At 35.2% G+C, this 19,563-nt stretch overlaps 2 protein-coding genes across 2 annotated transcripts; one reads left to right on the top strand and one right to left on the bottom strand.

Moving 5' to 3' along the window:
* The first annotated feature begins 1,362 nt into the window (after positions 1 to 1,362).
* Positions 1,363 to 3,358, top strand: LOC110454367. The gene has a single exon (XM_021503835.1). The coding sequence runs from the start codon at positions 1,393 to 1,395 to the stop codon at positions 3,244 to 3,246; it is 1,854 nt and encodes a 617-aa protein (XP_021359510.1). The 5' UTR covers positions 1,363 to 1,392; the 3' UTR covers positions 3,247 to 3,358.
* A 4,917-nt stretch (positions 3,359 to 8,275) lies between these two features.
* On the bottom strand, positions 8,276 to 16,877 carry LOC110454345 (fibrinogen-like protein A). Its single transcript, XM_021503803.1, has 4 exons — positions 16,482 to 16,877; positions 11,623 to 11,744; positions 10,239 to 10,340; positions 8,276 to 8,725 (listed from the first exon to the last, which is right to left on the bottom strand). The coding sequence occupies exons 1-4, from the start codon at positions 16,819 to 16,821 to the stop codon at positions 8,369 to 8,371; spliced, it is 921 nt and encodes a 306-aa protein (XP_021359478.1). The 5' UTR covers positions 16,822 to 16,877; the 3' UTR covers positions 8,276 to 8,368.
* Between the last annotated feature and the right edge of the window lie 2,686 nt (positions 16,878 to 19,563).

Below are 19,563 nucleotides of genomic sequence, written 5' to 3'. Positions count from 1 at the left end.
TCGTCTTGTTCAACAGTACCATTTTTAAAATGTTAAATATATAAAAATGGAAACCTTGTGAAACGTTATGGAATGCTATGAAAGTTGTTATAAACTACATTATTCTTATTTTGGAAAATCTACTGTGATGTAACGTAATATCGTTAAATTCTGGTGTGTGCCAGCTTTAGGACACCTGGGTTAACCATTGACCCTACAATGAGCTGATCACCCGTCAGTGATAATCAGTCAGAAACTCCCTCAACCAGACCGTCCCTCTATTCAACATTGAACACATATAGTTATAGAATACCTGGTAGTGTACAGGCATAATCAAGTCACATTGTAATTAAAGATTTGGTGCTACCGGTTCACATTGAAGGCAAGGAGGAACCTCTGATGTACAGGTAACGTTTATTATTCGAAGTGTTACCAATATTTAAGTGAACGTTAAACTTTATCACTGCTAATAACAGGTTGTTTTTATTGTTTGGTGTGTTTTTAGACGGTATATCACTGTATCTAATTTTACTTTGTGTATAGCGATAAAAGGAATTTATGGTGATATCTATCCGCGATTCGGTCATATTATCAGAGAATAACGTCAGAGTCTTTATACCATGTTTGTGACGTCAAAACATTGTCCCGTACCACTTTGTATGTAAATACGTGTGTTCCATAAGGAAGGTCTCGGTTCTGGTCCTAATTTTACATCCTAGAGTATAAGTTCCGTATCCTCAATACCTTTATATGAAAGATTCTATTTATAAACATGACAATTCATTTCTATCACTCTTCTAATATCCTAGTCTTTCACTCCTTCCCCATGTAATGCTAGTAGCAACATTAATGACAACACATTTATGTAACAGGAAACAAGTGTCTGGTGAATTGCATTTAATATCGTCATGAATATGAACTTGTTTTTCAGGCTGATTGGACCAAATACTTTTCTACACAGATATGAAGAAAATTCTTATTCACAAGCAGGCGTGATCATTTATAATAAGGGAAGAAAAAGTGAAAGATCGTGTAAGGAACTAGTGACACAGAAGACCTAGGAAAATGGTTATCCCTTTTAACATCTACAGCTGGTTTAAAAATAGATATGTACAATGTGGACGATGGAGGCTGACCTGCCTTGTATCACTGCTACTTCTGTTAGGGGGAGTAATGATCGTCATAGAAGTGTCTCTAGTGTCTTCTAGGTACGAGCTTGTCAAGGTTCACCCTCGCGAGGAAGTCGTCCACACGGAGGAGATTGCGAACGCCAAGGAAGGGGAAGAGGATGAAACCGTGAAAAATGAACCAAACGATTCTGTTTCCAATCAACCTTTACAGCATTCAACTCAAAAAGAAAATTTTTCCTACCCTTTGAATGTTAATATTTCTGAAGCAATAAATCAGAAAAGTATGTACGGCAAGCCGATACCATACATTCCGATAAACTTACACATATATGAATATCTAAATCGACCGCCCGATTGTAAGTTCCCCAATGGAAATACCAAAAATATTCTCGTGTTCATCAAGTCCCCAGCTATGAACATAGAACAGAGAATAGCTGTGCGGGCCATATGGAGACAAGTGGCAGTTCCAACTGTTAAACGTGTGTTCACACTTGGCAGAGTGACTGGACCAAAATGGCGGATAGAACAAGAGAGCAGATTGTATAACGACATCTTGCAGGAAACATTTGATGACCAGCTGAACGACACTCTAAAAATCGTGATGTCCTATAACTGGGCGGTCAAGTATTGCCCGATGGCAGATCTTCTTCTATTTCTTAATGACAATTTTTACGTCGAGTATAACAAAATTGCGGCTTACTTGCGGTTTGTCATGGAAACCAAGAGCCGCAATGTTTACATTGGTAAAGTAGTGTCGTACGTTCCGCCTTACAGAGACGAGAGCAAAAGACTATTCTTCCCGTTTGAGTGGTACTTGTCCGATAATGTTCCGTCGTACGTCCGCGGGGGAGCTTATGCGGTCTCGTATGACGTAGCTCAGCGATTGAGTATGGCGTTTCCGTACGTTGCACATCTCAACCTTGATGATGTTTATGTTGGTATCGTGGCAAACAAATTGTCCATCCGTCACATGAACGACGACCGCTTTGATCCCAAAAATAAAAACGCTTTGGTATGGGAATGTTCTGATGTTGCTTTTGAACTGCTGAAGAAGAATTGTCCTCTGTCTGGAAAAAATCGTCAAAAGTTGATAGACTACAAAGAGGAAGTACAGTTTTACTCCAAGTACAACCAAACAAGTCGGTATCTTTACTATGGATTGAACTTCTCTTACCCATTGCACATTGATCTTTTAAAATACGTATCTGCAGCTGTTTCTCATAACAAACCTATACCTTACGAACCGATAAATCCACATCCATTCCACTTTATGAATAGACCGCCAAACTGTAAATTCCCAGTAGATCCAAACGGCAATAAGAATATCCTCATTATGGTAAAATCTTTTGTTGGTAATTTCAAATTGCGTCAGGCAATCCGTTCTGTGTGGAGAAAAATAGGTGATTCTCATATCAAGAGAGTATTTACGCTTGGCTACCCAAAAGTAAACCAGAGCCTTGTGGAATTAGAAAGTAAGAAGTTCAAAGATATTATACAAGAAGACTTTCGAGACGCCTATCTGAACAATACTTATAAAACCATAATGTCGTTTAACTGGGCAGTGAAATTTTGTCCTGCGGCGGACATGGTGTTCTTCATGGACGATGACTATTACGTGAAGGAGCGCGAGTTGGCTGGTTATCTTAGAAGCTTGAGGAGGAAAAAAGACCTGTTCCTCGGGAGGCTGGTGGTTCACGCGCCTCCCTACAGGAGCAACGAAAAGTGGCACTTGACGTATCAGCAGTATCCTTATAACCGCTTCCCTCCTTACCTCAGCGGGGGTGCATTTGTAGCCACATTTGATGTAGTTCGAAAGTTTTACTTTGCTTTTCCGTATGTTAAATATATGGGTCTAGATGATGTCTATTTAGGCATTGTGGCTAAGAAGTTATCAATAATACCTAGAAATGAAACATATTTTGATTCCGCTAATGACTTTGCTATTGCGAAACATTGTTCAAATGACCCAAATCAGCTTCTTAATGAACAGTGTACACTCATCGGCTTTGTCATACCTACCAGCGATGAACCTCTAGAAGACCAACAGCCTAACAGTGTGATGGAGCACGTCAAAAGATTGCTTCATACCACTCTGTCTGGTCTCACAAAGTTCATTAGCTCCAATCCTGCGTCGTAATGTTTACATACACAGTCATTAAGGAGATTTATATATGTTTTGGGAGGACAAAATAAGTTCATAGTTTGTTTTCTTATCCATATGCTTATTCATATCTGCATGAACAAATACAAAGATGGACTAATAACAAGTAAATTATTGTTAAGAACAAAAGTGTTATTTTTTACTTTTTTTAAGAGTTTAGGAATGAACTTTCTGGACACGTATGTTGTGAGAGAAATTTGGTCGTTTCAAGCTCCCCATAGTTAAACGTTGAGATGAAAGTGCTAAGAGTATAACTTTGTCCTGGTCTTCAGAGCGATGTTCAATTCCTTTTCAGACCAAAAGTTGTTTTCATAGTTTAAGAGCCAGTCAAACTTTGGGAGTTTACATTATGACTGAAACTACTACATTTATATATATATATATATATATATATATACAAAGTAAAAAAGAGTTAATTAAAATCATGCCGTATCTATTGCTTCTTTAATGAATGAATTAATACAGAACTAGAAATATGTCAAAATGACATGAAAGTCACCCCATCTCCTGTATGATATTTCCATCTGTCAATCCAAATGGTCTAACAATGACCAGGTGTATATGCAAACACGCTGTTTAGGTAACCATGCCAACACATTGTTATAATAAGAAAGCATGTGGTTGATTTGCTTGAAGAAAATGCTTTATGACCATAAAACACAAAATACATAACCCTGCAAATCATTTCATTTTTTTTAAATTTCTGTGACATTCCATGGCCTTCTGAATCCAAATTCCAAGGCCTTCCACATTCAAACAGGCCAAAGTGCCAGGAAGAGATATATCATCTACTGAAATGAAAAAAAATGACATCACAGAACAAATGCATCTTGGAGCAAATCATTTTCCCCAAAACAAAAGGCTGATAATTCAGGAATTTCCCATCCCTATCACTAGTTTGTACTTGTATTGTATTGGTGGTTATTTATCTCCATATCATCAGTTGAAAATGCCCAGTAAAAATCATTTGTTGGTAAAAATGTCAATATATTCACATACAAGAAAAAATATAACACGGCGACACAAAATATCATTGATTTTGGAGAATCATTACAATTTTACTTCACAAAATATATACCAATGAAATATCGCAATTGTTTAACTCGAATCCGTACATCAACACATTCTTTGGCTGTAGAAGTTGGAAGGTATAGTAATATACCTAGAGAACGTAGATATTGTAAACAGTGTAACTCCCCCTCTGAAGTAGAGGACGAATTTCATTTTTTATTAGTCTGTTCTAAATTCCAAAATCTCAGATCACATTTTATCAAAAGCTATTATTGGAAAAAAACATTTGTGTTTAAAGCCGTTCAGTTATTGAGTGTCTATAATATTAAAGAATTGTGTATACTAGGAAAATTCATCTATGAGGCAAACAAATTAAGGATATTATAATCGAATATGATTGTCTTCATTCTCTGTACATTGTCCATAATTTGTGTATAATATATATTGTATTGCCAATGGCCTAAAGTTCGAATAAAACACTTGAACTTGATATATAATTATCGGAAAATTGTCGTCTCGATCAGAGTGCAAGATTGACACAATTCAAGTTATATATGCCATTTGAACTGCTCTGGCAAATACAAAAGAAATTCGTTAAAAATATCTCGGCTGCGTCCCATGTAAAAACACACCCGTGTCTCGCTATTGCCGCGCATCACCTCACGAGATTTATCTACTCTAATCCAGTTAAAACAACCCTTTTCCCGACCCTAACTTACCCTATTGTTCTCCACAGAGCACCCCTCGGAACTAGACAATGTAGCCATAATTTGATAATTGGCGATATTAATATCACACGGAGTCGTTGTGTTGACAGGTGACCATTTTGTCAAAACACAAAAGAGTTCCAATACCTGACCTTACCATTCATAGAAAATGCATCCAGCCGTGACATCGTAGTACACAGTGATGTCGTGGGGCTTAATTTACCTGTATAAATGTCTGTATAAATGTTGTAATAATATGCCTATGAGCCGCAAGGCTTAAAAATAATAAACAATACAATACCAGTAACAATTGCTCTAGAAACAGTTATCACTAAAAATAAATCTATTGTCGACATTTTCGCCAAGAGTAGTTTCAAATCATGTTTTACTTTCGCCATTGGAGCCAGCGGCGACCACAAGCGCGAGCCTTGGCGTGAAATGATAACGAAAAAGGGACGTTATTGAGTTTTTCTACCTGAACATCTTAGTACAACGTTTCTATTGGTTTAAAAAGAAATTTACCAATATAGTCGTTGGTCAAACATAAAATATCTAAATCGATATCTGAGTTATCCAAGAGCTTGTAATTAGCGACAGAAGCAAACACACGAAAGCCCTTAACAGTGGTCGGCAACAGATGTCAAAATCTGGGACTGAAACCGAAATTAATAGTCCCCGCTGGGGTTTCTCAATGGGTGATTAAAAATCATAATAGTGGTAGAAATGTCAACATTCTAAAGAGTTTTTAATCCGTTTTATAGAATCTTAAAAGAAAGACTTCTCTTTCATTGAAAAAAAACTCAGGTACATTAGTAGTACTTTGGCTTAGACATGCGTGATATGCGTTGATGAAAAAGGGTAAATATACAACTACACAGTATATACAAAATATTGTATACTAGACAATAATAATATGGTGATTTTTGTATCGGTCAAACCGGTAATGAACTCAGAACACGTATGACTGTACATAGACAACAAACTAGAACTGATTCTTTACGAAATCTTCATGTTTACAAACATATTCATGAATGTGCTGGAGATAAATTTAATGTATTACCTTTGTATCAACTATTTTCATCAGACACTATTTTAAGAGAAACGAAAGAAGACCAACTGATAAAAATATTAAAACTGAGTCTCAACAGGCCACAACAAAATTTTACGCCAAACTTTCCACCAATCTTGTGTACTTCGTGACGTCACGTTACTATTGTAGTGTGATGACATGTAATTGTGACGTCACGACGTTGTTCTTTTGAATAAACCTGAAGAGCCATGTGAAGGGTGAAAGCAGCTAGATATTTGGTCGGTCGTTAATTTTATTTTTTCTATATTTACTTCCTTCACATGGACATTTAATCACCTTTTATCAAAATATTGTATAAATACAACTACAGTTTATATATAGTCATTTAGTATGCACATATATTAAGTATATACAGTTATAGTTATTTAACTCTGTATTATATATGGCGATGGAAAAATCAACACAGACATTTCCATATATCGCATTTGAATTGTCTTAAATTACGTGTTGCTAATCTCGGTGGCACTGACAGTGAATCTGACTGTCGATAAGGCGGGAATCTTAAATTTTAAATATAACTTGTAAGTTAAAAAATAACATAAGAGGCAGAGAGGCAGTAAATATAAGTATTGAACTGTTTTTGTATTGTATTTATTATCTTTTTGATAGCGCGCATTATGTTGTTTGCTTGCAAAGCTGTGTTATTCAAATAGATCATAAATACCATACAAAAACAGTTCAATGCTTAATTAACTCGCCAACAAACCGCTTGTTCGTGTTTTCCAAATAAGTACAAGGGAAGTATTGACAAGTGTTTGGCATAAATACTGTATACTCAACAGATAGAATATCGATCCTGATATACACGAGTTACTTATCTTTGTAAGTTACACGCTACATATTTTAGATTGTGTTACAATCGCCGATTGATACATTTCATACTTTGTGTATTGACTCTGTGTGGCCACCATCTTGAAATGTTCTCTCTAAACTGGGTTCACGGTCAAGTATAAACAGCGGTTCTACAAATTGGTGACTGTTACTAGTAAGCTTCATTTCCGGCCATCCTCGAAATCTCCGAGATTACGAACTCTTACATTCTGCGCATTTCTGGAAACTGTCATGACAAAATTGAAGGCTATGTAAGAGTTGACTCATTCAAACTTGATTTATCTTTTGAAGTACATGAAAAGAATCGCGCGGTGAAATAACGGTAAATTTAACTGGCTTTGAAGTGGGGTGCCGCTTCTCTGAAATCGTTGAAAGACAGGTTTATGCCTAACGATAGGTAAGTTATTTTATGCCTTAAACAAGTCAAAGCACTACCTTCGTGCCTTCAGTTTTGTCATGATGCAGTGTACATAAGTGAAGGTAACCTCTTGAGTTTCGATAAAGTATGTTCGGCATACAACAAAAGACGCTGTCTTTGATTACTTTGATAACTTTATTTTTTAAATTGAAATATCGATGATTGATACATAATACTCGGACAATTGACCACTTACGTATTTTACAACATAAAACACACTGGCATGATATTTAAAAAAATTTTTTTAGATAATATAGCATAATTGAAAATATATTACTTAATTCATCGTTTGTATTAAAAAAAACACAATATAATTATGGATTCGGAAGAAAAAAGATTAATTGCAAAATCTTTATATTTAATATTTAATCGGTGCAGGGGTTCAGTAGGCTAGTGCTATGATTCATAATTATGACTTTCTGGGTCAACAAATGTTAAAATGAATCATTCCCAGAATATAAACCACCACACACAAAGTACATAAGTGTAACAATATGGAGCCTTTTGAAGTTACTTGGTCAGTTTAGTACATTTCGTCATTATGGTGGCATACGAATTTTAACCGGGGGCTAATTATAGTTAAAAATCGTTTTGAAAACAAGAGTTTAAGCGAATTGATAGAAACAATGTGACTGTTATATACATTACGGACGAAAACATATTTTAAGACGAAAAACATTTAATGTTCCAAGCCAGTGCTAATATATTAATGTCCAAATTATAATTATGTTATTGTTTGAAATGTATGTAACCCAAGGGAGAGGGCTTGTATAGGCATAGCCTGTTGCCCAATTCCCATTGAATCATTTGATTTAATAAATATTTTGAAATGAAAACGGAAACCACTCAAAAAGACGTCTTTAGCTTTTTAATCTCTTCAAGGATAGATATTCTTTAGATTGTTTATCTAAATGAAAAAATAGTTATACTTATTTTGCAAACCGCGTTTTAACACCTTATACCCTTACCAACAATAAGTGTATGTTGCTTTATGAATGGAAGATAACGTTTTCTATGAAAGCTTACTTCCAAATTCCTAATTCATTTTATCCATCGAATCATCATCTTTGCCTTTCTCAAAGGGGTAAAATAACGATCCGGATCAGGGAATTCAATCCAGCTCATGGCCTCCCAGTCATATCCGTCCTCTTGATGATAAACACCGTTCAGATTGGTGAGAGTACATCGATCGTGCCACCAAGCACCATGGCGCTCTTCGGCACAGTCTTTTGAAGTAGGATCACGTCCGTCGTTATCTTTGTCGTACGTAGTGAATCCGAAACCATTACCATAATCCATGCCATCACCTGTGGTAAAATGTGGGTAACAGAATTCACCAGGGAACCAATATTTAAAGTTAATATTTTTTTCAATATTTTGAACCATGTATAGACCTAACAATATTCAATGTTTCCACCGATTTTAACAAAGAAAACTCAAAACCTAAATATTGACATAATTATTACTTGTTTGACACTGACAGCACGTTAATACATAGAACATCACAACATGAGGATAATTAATATGTGTTCCGTGTTATTAGTTGTAAATTGTTATTAACACTAGATACACACACAGAATCACGGAACAATTGTTTTGAAGAAAATGTATTTTTAAACAACACACAGCAGATTAGTAATACCATAACAATTAACTATAACAAAGTGCTTCGACCCTCCTTTGGGAAATCAGAAATATGAACTCAATCTTTCGAAACGGTCCTCATGAATTATCTACAATATTTGAAATATTTTTATAGAATCTCATGTTAACCACTAAACCAATTAGCCAGCTTTATGGAAGAATAAAAAGTGATTCTTTTTACGTTTTTTCCAGTCGGATCTCCTGTAAAATACACAAAGGCAGACTCTCTGAGTTCTTGGTAACATCAGAAGTCATTTAGAACTCTTTAAATGGTTTTAGGATTTTGAATTTCTTATCAAAATCTAAATAAAAATAAAAAAGCAAAAATACAATCCAAGGCATTTTAAAATTTTGATATTTGGCTGTAAAGTAAAGATCAAGATACGAAAAACGTTTCTGAATATTGGATTTTCAAGGATTTTACAGACCTTTACCGTCAAACCTCTATATTCAATACAGTCAGAAATCGACTTACGGGAAACGTTTCCGGAGAATCCCTGTACGAAAATTCTGTAATTCTGAGCTTCGTTGGCCACCTTAAAATTCGAATACTGGGCATATCCCCTTACTCCTTTCCAGGTCTCCAGTTCTACACGTAGGATGCTCGGGGTAGTCGTTAGTGTCTGAATAATGTCATTTCCTTCGGCACAGACAAGGGAATAAGGAGAGAAATTCATTCTTTACTACATATACATATACATCATATATCACTCTATAACCATTCATCATTTTTATAAATGTGCATATACTACTACTGTATTTTTATAAAGTCTGCAATGACTTTCACTCAAGAACTTGAATTTAACAGATCAATCATACACAGATTTTTAAAATGAAAATGTAATCCGCCGATCAAATTATTGTATCAATAAATGTGAACCATTCTCAGAAAAATACCGTAAATGTAAGGAATAGGTTTCCATTATATTTCGGGTATTAGATGACAAATCCAGTTAAGCATGTGTAAATTAAATAGATGGCAAACAATATCACGAGTAATTTAATCATAGATGGTAAACACGTATACAGTAATTACACATGTCAACGCGTATTTAAAAATACACATAATATTACATACATTTACATGCTTCATCACCGTAACCATGGAAACATTTGTTGATGGTATTTAATGAGGAAAAAGAAAGAAATGTTCTTGAAGAAACCTGAAACTGAAAACCTGCCCATGAAATCTAAAGGGTCATTACCTAATTAAATCATAATCATATAATAATGACGGGGACATTTATTTTCTATTTCCATATTAGGTCTTACCGATCCAGAAGTCTCCATTTAGATTTCCAAATCCGTTCTTGTATTCTACCCAGTTGCGATAGAAATCGACATTTCCATGTGTTCGACTATGTATCACCTGGTAAATATCATGACAAGAAAAAACACTGTTAAAATAGGCAATGATTATAAAACTAAAACACAAAATGAGCGAGGTTATTGGTTCATGAGATAGCTTTTACAAAAGTTACTTTTTATTTACGGGAACGTATGAAGTGTTCTATATCAACAGCTGAAGCTTTTTTTACAGAGACGTCTGCATTGTTTTACAAACATGTCTGAAGTTTTTGTTTCACAGAGACGCCTGCTGTGTTTTACAAAGATGTCTGAAGTTTCTTTTAAAGAGACGCCAGGAGAGCTTCACCGATATGTCAGCAGTGTTTGTTTTATTGAGACGCCTGCTGTATCACAGAGACGTCGGTAGAGTTTTACAAAAGCGACTTAAGATGTTTTACAGAAACGACAGCAGTGTTTAACAAAGATATGGTTTACCGTGGGGTAATAATGATTTTTGAGGGGCGTTAGCAGGGACGTATATGTGGTTGTACGGGACGCATAGAATATATCTATTGCCCATGACTTAATGGAATCTTAATTGCAATATATATTATTATTTCTTCTCCCTCCTTTGTGCAAGATAAACGTTTCTCATGTGGAACAACTCAATTACACATAGGTGCACCCGATAACCCCAAGATAGAATCTATATTTTAGAACCTGACAAGGGAGTGCTTCAACAAAAATATGTGTTCAAAATGTTCGCCATAGGTTCTGAAACGCGAGTTCATTTTAGCGTGATAAAGGAAGCCATTTTACTGTATTTTGATCGGCGGATAAATATGTACATATTCATGACAATTAACATAACGTCATGAACAAAAAGTAATTATTAAACAAAATTTCTGTGAATCCTCTTGTATGCTCTTTTAACTTTGAGGTACAGCATACTTTCTTCGTTCTGTACAAACATATTCCCTGTTGATTTGTACATAATCCAGCAAATGCACTTTATTCACCATTGTATTTGAACAGTGTAACTGCCGATTTTTACTAATTATTTGATGAGAGCTGAGATAAAATGTCATTTTGACTACCTTAGGTGCCACAATAGGATGACAATTCGGCAAAGTTCTACTCTGATCCATATTCTACTAACTCCTAGTAGAAGTTTCATCTACATTTTACAGAAATATAATTCATTGTTACCTCTAGTCGCATAAAGGTTTAATTTACTTACGAAATGCGATATCTGCTGGAAAATTGAGCTTACATATATGATGAAATGGCATGATGACCTTATATTTTGTATGTATTCATTCAAACTCCAAAGTGCCAACAGCTCAATGTGTCGTTATACTTACAGCCCAGGGCCCTTCTGCAGCGTCCATGTCACAGAACAAATTCATGCTGCTTCCGTCTTTATACTTTATCTGGTATTCACCTGAGGGAGAGCCTTGTGGGACGCCTTTGCAGATGTTGGGTCCTAGAAAATTGGAATATATTTAGCAGGTCGTCAAATCTTTGACATGTGTCAACATTTTTGTCGTCATGATGGCTTCAATGGAAGTAAACTAAATATTACTGATAGCATACAGGATTAAGTACGTCAACGGTAAGTTTCAGGGGAAATGTCGTTTGGATATTTTTCACTATGTGACCCCTTCTGATTTATATTTGCATTGCCTCTGCAAGGTTTTCTTTAAGCATTACCATAAGAAATTGTGTTCATGAGGCTATGGACACAATTGGATCAGTGCCATTTTGAATTTTCTCCTCTCGCCTCAACTAGCATGAGATAACCGTTAGAAGCATGTTTGAGGTGACGCTAGGCTGTTCCAGGAATATCGTTTCCTCTATTGACGACACAGACACTTAAATATATCGAAAATATAGGGGAATATCTTTATCAAGGTCTGTAACAACAGAAGATATTCAAAATAATGAGAATTGTATTCCTAGTAACTTTTTATATAAAGGTATATTAGAAACCAAAGCTTTAGAAACCGGGAAAATGTGAATAATTCGAAGGCTGCATGGTATCAGAATGGGGGAGAGAATATATTTCGCTTGTAATCATGATTAATAATAATTTATCACGTTAGTGGTAAACGACAATGATAGCCATATAAAGGAGTTTGAATTGAATCGTTCTGCAAACTGGTCTAAACGTATACGTATTCATTTTTTACTAGAATTATCATAAATCATCGAAAAAGAAAGACTTTTTTTCTAATTATTCTAAAAAGTATGCATTTATATATTGTTACTTTAGAATAGAAAAAAAACACAAACCTGTCACTAATAATATTGCCGAATAGGGCACGAGTAATAAAATTAGCTTCTTCGTCTTTTTTTGTTTCTATATGTGTTTGGTATGTTTTTGTTTTACTTCGTATTAAAAGCCATGGTCATTTAAGGACGTGCCAGTTTTTGGTTGTGGAGGAAAGTTGCCGGAGTACCCCACGTAAGCCTCGAACCCGCGACCCAGTAGTGGAGTAGGGATAGTGATGATATACAGTCAGATGCCTACAGAGCCGTATATAGATACACATACACACACGCATATACATGCATACATTGTAATCTGCATTATATTGATATCCTCAGTAATATTTTTTTTAACACTTTAGCGTTCCCCTGACAACGTGTAAACTTAAATATGTGAAGTCACATTCCTCATCTTTGTTGAACTGTTCTTTTCACCTTTCGTTCTCATCACAGTGCTTATTTATTTTTCATAAAATGTCTCTTAATAATTAATAGACATTTCTAGAAAATGTCAAAGTGCCTTCCTTGATAATTAAATATTTATTGTAACTCCTTTTTCAATATTAATAATTTATTTACCTTTTTTATTCATTAAAATTTAACACCCTCTATGTATTGTACAGGAAGTATTTGTTCATTTTCTTATCGATGATCTGATCCAGTTCCCTTTAGCCATGTCAATTATCCTGAGTCGATATCGTATACAAATATGAAGCGCCATCTTTAATAGGCTATTACAGCCGACGGATGGAAATGGAAAATTAAAACGGTTAAAATAAATTTTAAATTTCTATTTGTAACAATGTGAATATACTGGTGTTTAAATAAAGGCTGTGATAAAATGTTTTTAAATTAAATTAATTGTTGCGCTGCGAATATCGTCCTGTTCGTGTATACATGTGCTGTGTACGATCACTGTGCCGTTTACCTGTGTTGTTTTTGTACACGTGAGTATGTTGTCACATGTCACTTGTCTTACCTTGTTACGTCCATATAAGGTAATTGTTCTAAATATAGGTGTTACCTCGTTTTCGTTAGTGGTCAGTCCAGTTGTCTTTGTTACATGTGTTGGCGCGGTTTTTAGTATTCATTCATAGACAGAGCTAAAGGGTGGATGTAATTTATATCCAGAGGTTTGAGTCTTAAAGTCTTTCTCCAGATCTGGTATGTACACATATAGATGTGACAAAGTCTTCTTCTGTAATTGGTTTATGTTAAATTATTATATTAATGAGATTTTTGATAAAGTAGCATTAATTATATTGTGAAATTGTACTTTTTATAAAATTAATAGAATCTTTATCTTACGTACATGTATAATTAATCGATACATAGATAGCTATTTTTAAAGTAATGTATATATGTTTTTATCAACATGATGTAAATTGTGATTTACATGTCTCTTTTACAGAGATGATAGTTTTCGATTGAGAACGCGCGGATACAGATCTCCATTCGTGTAAACCCCCGACCCATAGTTGGGGTAGTTATTTTAATATTGTATGTGATAATGTAAACAAGCGATAATTGATGAGGATAATTGTATTCAATATAATTATGTATAAGTAATTTGTGTAAGTAATTTCAACTATTGATTATGATGAAGTCAGTCATTGTAAAGTTATTCCTATTTTTGAATAACCTATTGTGTGTGAACGGATCAAATATGTATGCACCGAGTGTACATGTTAGGAATTATATATGTGAGCGCTGTGTTTCATTATGTAATCAATTGTATTGTGTCTTTGTAGTGGTTTTTGATTATGTTCCACATATTGTGGGAATAAAATGGTAAACAAGAAACCTGCGTCGACCTTGACTTTTCATTCAACTTTACATATTTATGATTGTTCACAAAACATGAACTACAAATACAAACGGTGATTAAGTCATTGACAATATTTAAGCTCATTTTGCAGAGCTGTCCCAGAAACTCTGGAAAGACCGTTCCAAAACAATTTAAAACTTTAGGTGAAACGTCTTGTTTGGCTTTTAAATTGATTTGTTCTTTAATTGTCGATAGACTTAGTTAGTGTGTATTGAAATGATTGGTATGAGAAAACTTCAGGGAGGAGGGACGTAGAAGATAAAAAATATAAAACTTAGTTGACAGACCAATGTTGATCCTTATTCGTACTATGTTTGCTTATAACTTACAATAGGAAACCGTGTCTTATCTATCCATATAATACGTGCATACGTTTCAGTAAATATCAACGCCATATACAATGAATGATTATGAAAGAAAGAAAGAACAAATTTCTACACCAAGAATGCGAAACGAGTGAAAGATGAGGAGAGGTTTACTACGCAAAGATCCGTGATGAAAGAAAGGTGAACCAAATGCTCCTTATCTTCTTATCCATCAAACTACATTTAAAACAATTCAAACCTCACCAGTTACCATCAATTACTTAGAAAGTACCTCACCAGTTACCATTAGTTACTTAGAAGGTACCTCAACAGTTACCTTCAGTTACTTAGAAGGTACCTCACCAGTTACCTTCAGTTACTTAGAAGGTATCTCACCTGTTACCATCAGTTACTTAGAAGGTATCTCAACAGTTACCATCAATTACTTAGAAGGTACCTCACCAGTTACCACCAGTTACTTAGAAGGTACCTCACAAGTTACCATCAGTTACTTAGAAGGTATCTCAACAGTTACCATCAATTACTTAGAAGGTACCTCACCAGTTACCACCAGTTACTTAGAAGGTACCTCAACAGATACCTTCAGTTACTTAGAAGGTATCTCACCTGTTACCATCAGTTACTTAGAAGGTACCTCACCAGTTACCATCAGTAACTTAGACGGTACCAACAAAAACATCTGCGGATAAATGTGTTCAGAAAGTGTAACGTTTCCTCCAAACAATTAGTTATCATCTTTGATGTCTTCAAACAAACCTATTAACGAGTCCCAAATATGTCTTAGTCACCAGGGAAAAAACTTAGTATATAGTAAACATTGATACCTCATTCTTTGAAAATGCGGTCATCATGATGACCATAGGACCGTTTAGAAAGGATACCCTAGCTAACTAGTCTGTTGGACAAACCTGTTCAAGAATTCCTCACAACAGCTAGTTTGTTTGGGTCTAACTTCCTTGTAACAGCAGCTGGGGTTATATTAAGTTGGTTAGGGAGACACCACCGAAAACTAAAGGGAAGGATAAGATAAGATAAGATAAGATAAGATAAGATAAGATACATATAAGATAAGATACATATAAGATAAGATACGTATAAGATAAGATACATATAAGATAAGATACATATAAGATAAGATCAGATACATATAAGATAAGATATAGATTCCAAGTATTGCAATTGTGGCAGCAGCTGGGGTTATATTAAGTTGGTTAGGGAGACACCACCGAAAACAAAAGGGAAGGATATTATACGATAAGATAAAGATAAGATAAGATACATATAAGATAAGATAAGATACAGATAAGATAATATATAGATTCCAAGTATTGCAATTGTGGCAGCAGCTGGAGTTATATTAAGTTGGTTAGGAAGACACCACCGAAAACTAAAGGGAAGGATAGTATAGGATAAGATACAGATAAGATAAGATAAGATACAGATAAGATAAGATACAGATATCATAAGATAAGATAAAGATAAGATAAAGATAAGATAAGATAAGATAAGATACATATAAGATAAGATAAGATACAGATAAGATAAGATACGATACAGATAAGATAAGATATAGATTCCAAGTATTGCAATTGTGGCAGCAGATCAGTTTTGGTATCTTCGTGTCTCGTAAGCAGAAGATATGGAACAACCCCCACCCCCGATTCTACATAGGTCGGCGATTACGACATAAATAACACACAGCAAGCCCGTGCTTTACCGAAACCTTTAGGGTATCTGATAGTAGCTCGTTCGAAGGTTATCCTTAATATTTGTATGAGTAAAAGATCAAGACACTTACCCTTTGAGAAATATTTAGTTGACACGGACACATCAGCGTTCTGATCCTCGTCAAGCGTTTCGGAGTAAGTGACGCACCTTTTTTCGAGATTTGTATATGAAAACGAGAGGCAACCTTCTTTTTCGCACTGAATTGCACATTCAAAGGAACTTCGCATTCCGGTATTTGAATTGAGTTTATACAAACTGAGGTCCTGTTGGGCTACACGCTGTACTCTGGTAAATTTGTTACGTTTATTTATAGCTGAGGCGTCTACCGAAATTAACACCATTATAAAATATAGGAATTTCATTTTCGTTGTCAGTATATTCCATGTAACGGGTTCAAGTGAAACAGTCATCCCTCTCTTCAGAATTGTCACAATAACATCTTGCAATAACTGTTAGCAGCACGTTGTTATTGCTGACTTCCCATTTTATATATAGTGTTGATCCCTAACACAGATATGTCGCCAATAACTTCTCTGACTGTTGGTTGGGAAGATCGACAAAGGTTGTGATCGACCGGTCCTGCCTCAGCAGTGCGTTAACGTTAGCTCTAATATATACCCGTCGCTATGGTTCGTAAAACCGACAGTCAAATATGACCGAATGACATAAATGATCTTAATTGTTTTTGCAGTCATTTTAAAACCCGCAGTTCCTCCATTAAATACGTATCCAGAAAATGCTTTGATGTTCAAGGTTGTCATCAAGTCGGTCTTGAAACGTTGCGACACGTTTAAAACACACATTGTTTGTGTGGAAAGTGAAACATTTTATCCTTATAACACCTGGAAATTCGAGGATGATGATACATACATAGAAATGTGCTTAAATAAGTTCGACAAGGATGTTAAAATGAATCATATCGGAATTGTACTTTCCTATAGCCATTAGGCATTTTGGTTGCAAGATATGAAAAAACATCGCTAACAATATTTCACAATGTATTAATTGCACTCTAAAGATGCACCCGGTGGCATTGGAGCGCTGACAGGGGGCGTTAAGGGTCATTTCCGGCCTCAACGGGGATTTAGAAATATTAGTTAAATTCATAATCTGGAATAGATAAAAGTACGCAAATTTGAAATTTCAGATTTGTTCGACAACTGGTTTAGGAGATGTGGCATTACAAAGAGAAACATGAATCCGCATTTTCATAATAAAATGTGTGAATATCGTCTGTTGTGCGCTATTTGGTTGAAAAATGACAATTTTGAAGCAAATTAACTAAACACTCTTCAATTTTTGAAAGTCTGCGCATGCACCAAACAAATAGATATTTGACATGCTTAAAAATTGTCATACCAGTGTTCATTTGCAGAAAGGAATGATTTTTTTTGTCACATGCAGATGTTTTCATTTCTGCATGTTTACTGGTCAAAAACTCCATATTTTTTCTACTTATGCATAGCATCGCAATGTTGTTGCTATGATAGGGCATCTTTGAAGGCGCATTGAAAAAACTTTATGCACCAATAAAGATAGCACCAATTTACCAATATGATGAAATTGGTAAATACATTCAAGTTGAACTTTCACTTTTCATTAGACCAAGAGTGACCCATAACGTCCCTTTTACCTGGACGTCATCATAATTTGATCGTGTGTAATTTTAAAGTTTATAAAATGTTGGTGCCCTGTGTAACTAACCTAAATGGCCGTCTCGATTTGAAGTTCTGATATCGTATGTTACAAACCTGGCTGAAACTCACACTACTGTAGTTCATTGGCCGCTACGTAATAAGGGAAACTTTTGCCATATTTTTGCTTTATTGCTTTTTCATTACTACTTTGCTGCATTTTTTTTTTCAAATTTCTGTGAAATATATGCAATATGTGCCAAGTTTCATCCATTCTTTATCACATCTGGTACATATTCGGAAAATGATCATGTCCCATGTTTAAGCGTCTGCCTATTTAAAATTCTAGAAAAATATAACCGGAATTATTTGGATTTGTTAATAATTATCTTTATTTTACTTTATTATGTTACTTTTATTAATTTAAAAAAATATTGCACGTTTATATGTTCGTCTCAAAGCGGTTCACAAATTATTAACCATGGTTATAGGGTCTTTGCAACCAGCCAATATCTTTCTCAACTCCCTGGAAAGCATACAGCCGGTGCTGCCATTTCGCCGCTCACAGCTAGCATTCAACAATTCAAGCACTGCCCATCCACGTACTCATTGACAACTGAGTAGACTGGAACAAGCGGAGTAAAGTACATTGTATCTTGTTCAAGGATGCAACACGGTGCTGTGACGTGACTCGAACCCGCAATCCTTCGGTCAAGAGCCCGATTAAACATTATTGATTCGAAAGTAGATTTATAAAGTTTTAGACAAGTACAATGTGTATTTACAATGCTTTGTAGTCACGATGAGGCTAGCGAATGATTTAATGGTATCGTTTTTGTGTTGTGGATATTATTTTGTGCTTGTTATTACTAGTAAGGCCGAGGCCTGCTGTTATAAAATTTACTCAAATTTGACATCAACGTCATGTTTTTAATGCACAGGGACTATATACTTAGCGACCTCGGGTGACCGCCTCTTTTGGCTTATACACTCTTGCGTCGTACAATAGGGAAGCCAGTTGTATGCGAGAGCCGACGAACCGTGACTACGGTTGATCTAAAAATAAATATTTTAACAGTTATGTCTATTTATGAACTTTGTCCCAGGCTGTCCAAAGATTGGGTAAGCAAGTTCAGGTACCTTAACTTTTAGCAAAAACATCCGCTCCGTTCTGCTCAAAGTTTCACGAACATTTTGTACGGAGCAAGGTTTGAGAATTAAACTAAAGGCTTTTAGTCAACTATGAACCCTTCCACAGCGATGTGATAGATTAATGTATATGTATTAACCGAAACATCACCAACAGAAAGGATACCTGCCAACTCTGGTCTTCTGGTGGCTATCATCGATGGTTTTTATTTTATTTTCATATTTTGCAGAAATATACCTTGGGGTAATGCCATAATGATATGCGTGAAGTGAAGGTCAGCTTGGAGACCTTCCCGACATATGACGGGGTAAAGTTTGAATCTTTTATCATATTTTCGATGTATTGTTTAAAACTGCAGCTTCACATAC

This window comes from Mizuhopecten yessoensis, unplaced genomic scaffold, assembly GCF_002113885.1.
Source record: "Mizuhopecten yessoensis strain PY_sf001 unplaced genomic scaffold, ASM211388v2 scaffold7781, whole genome shotgun sequence".
Classification (NCBI taxonomy): domain Eukaryota; kingdom Metazoa; phylum Mollusca; class Bivalvia; order Pectinida; family Pectinidae; genus Mizuhopecten; species Mizuhopecten yessoensis.
This window is presented reverse-complemented; position numbering and strand designations above follow the sequence as displayed.

Bases quoted from the DNA above. Each gene is read 5' to 3' on its own strand.
- LOC110454345 (XM_021503803.1), bottom strand. From the start codon at position 16,821: ATGACTGTTTCACTTGAACCCGTTACATGGAATATACTGACAACGAAA. The intron at 11,745-16,481 runs GTAAGTGTCTTG...CCAATTTTCTAG, and splicing joins AACTAAATATTTCTCAAAGG to GACCCAACATCTGCAAAGGC. The intron at 8,726-10,238 runs ACCTAATATGGA...CATTGAATATTG, and splicing joins GAGACTTCTGGATCGGTAAG to TTAGGTCTATACATGGTTCA.
- LOC110454367 (XM_021503835.1), top strand. From the start codon at position 1,393: ATGTACGGCAAGCCGATACCATACATTCCGATAAACTTACACATATAT.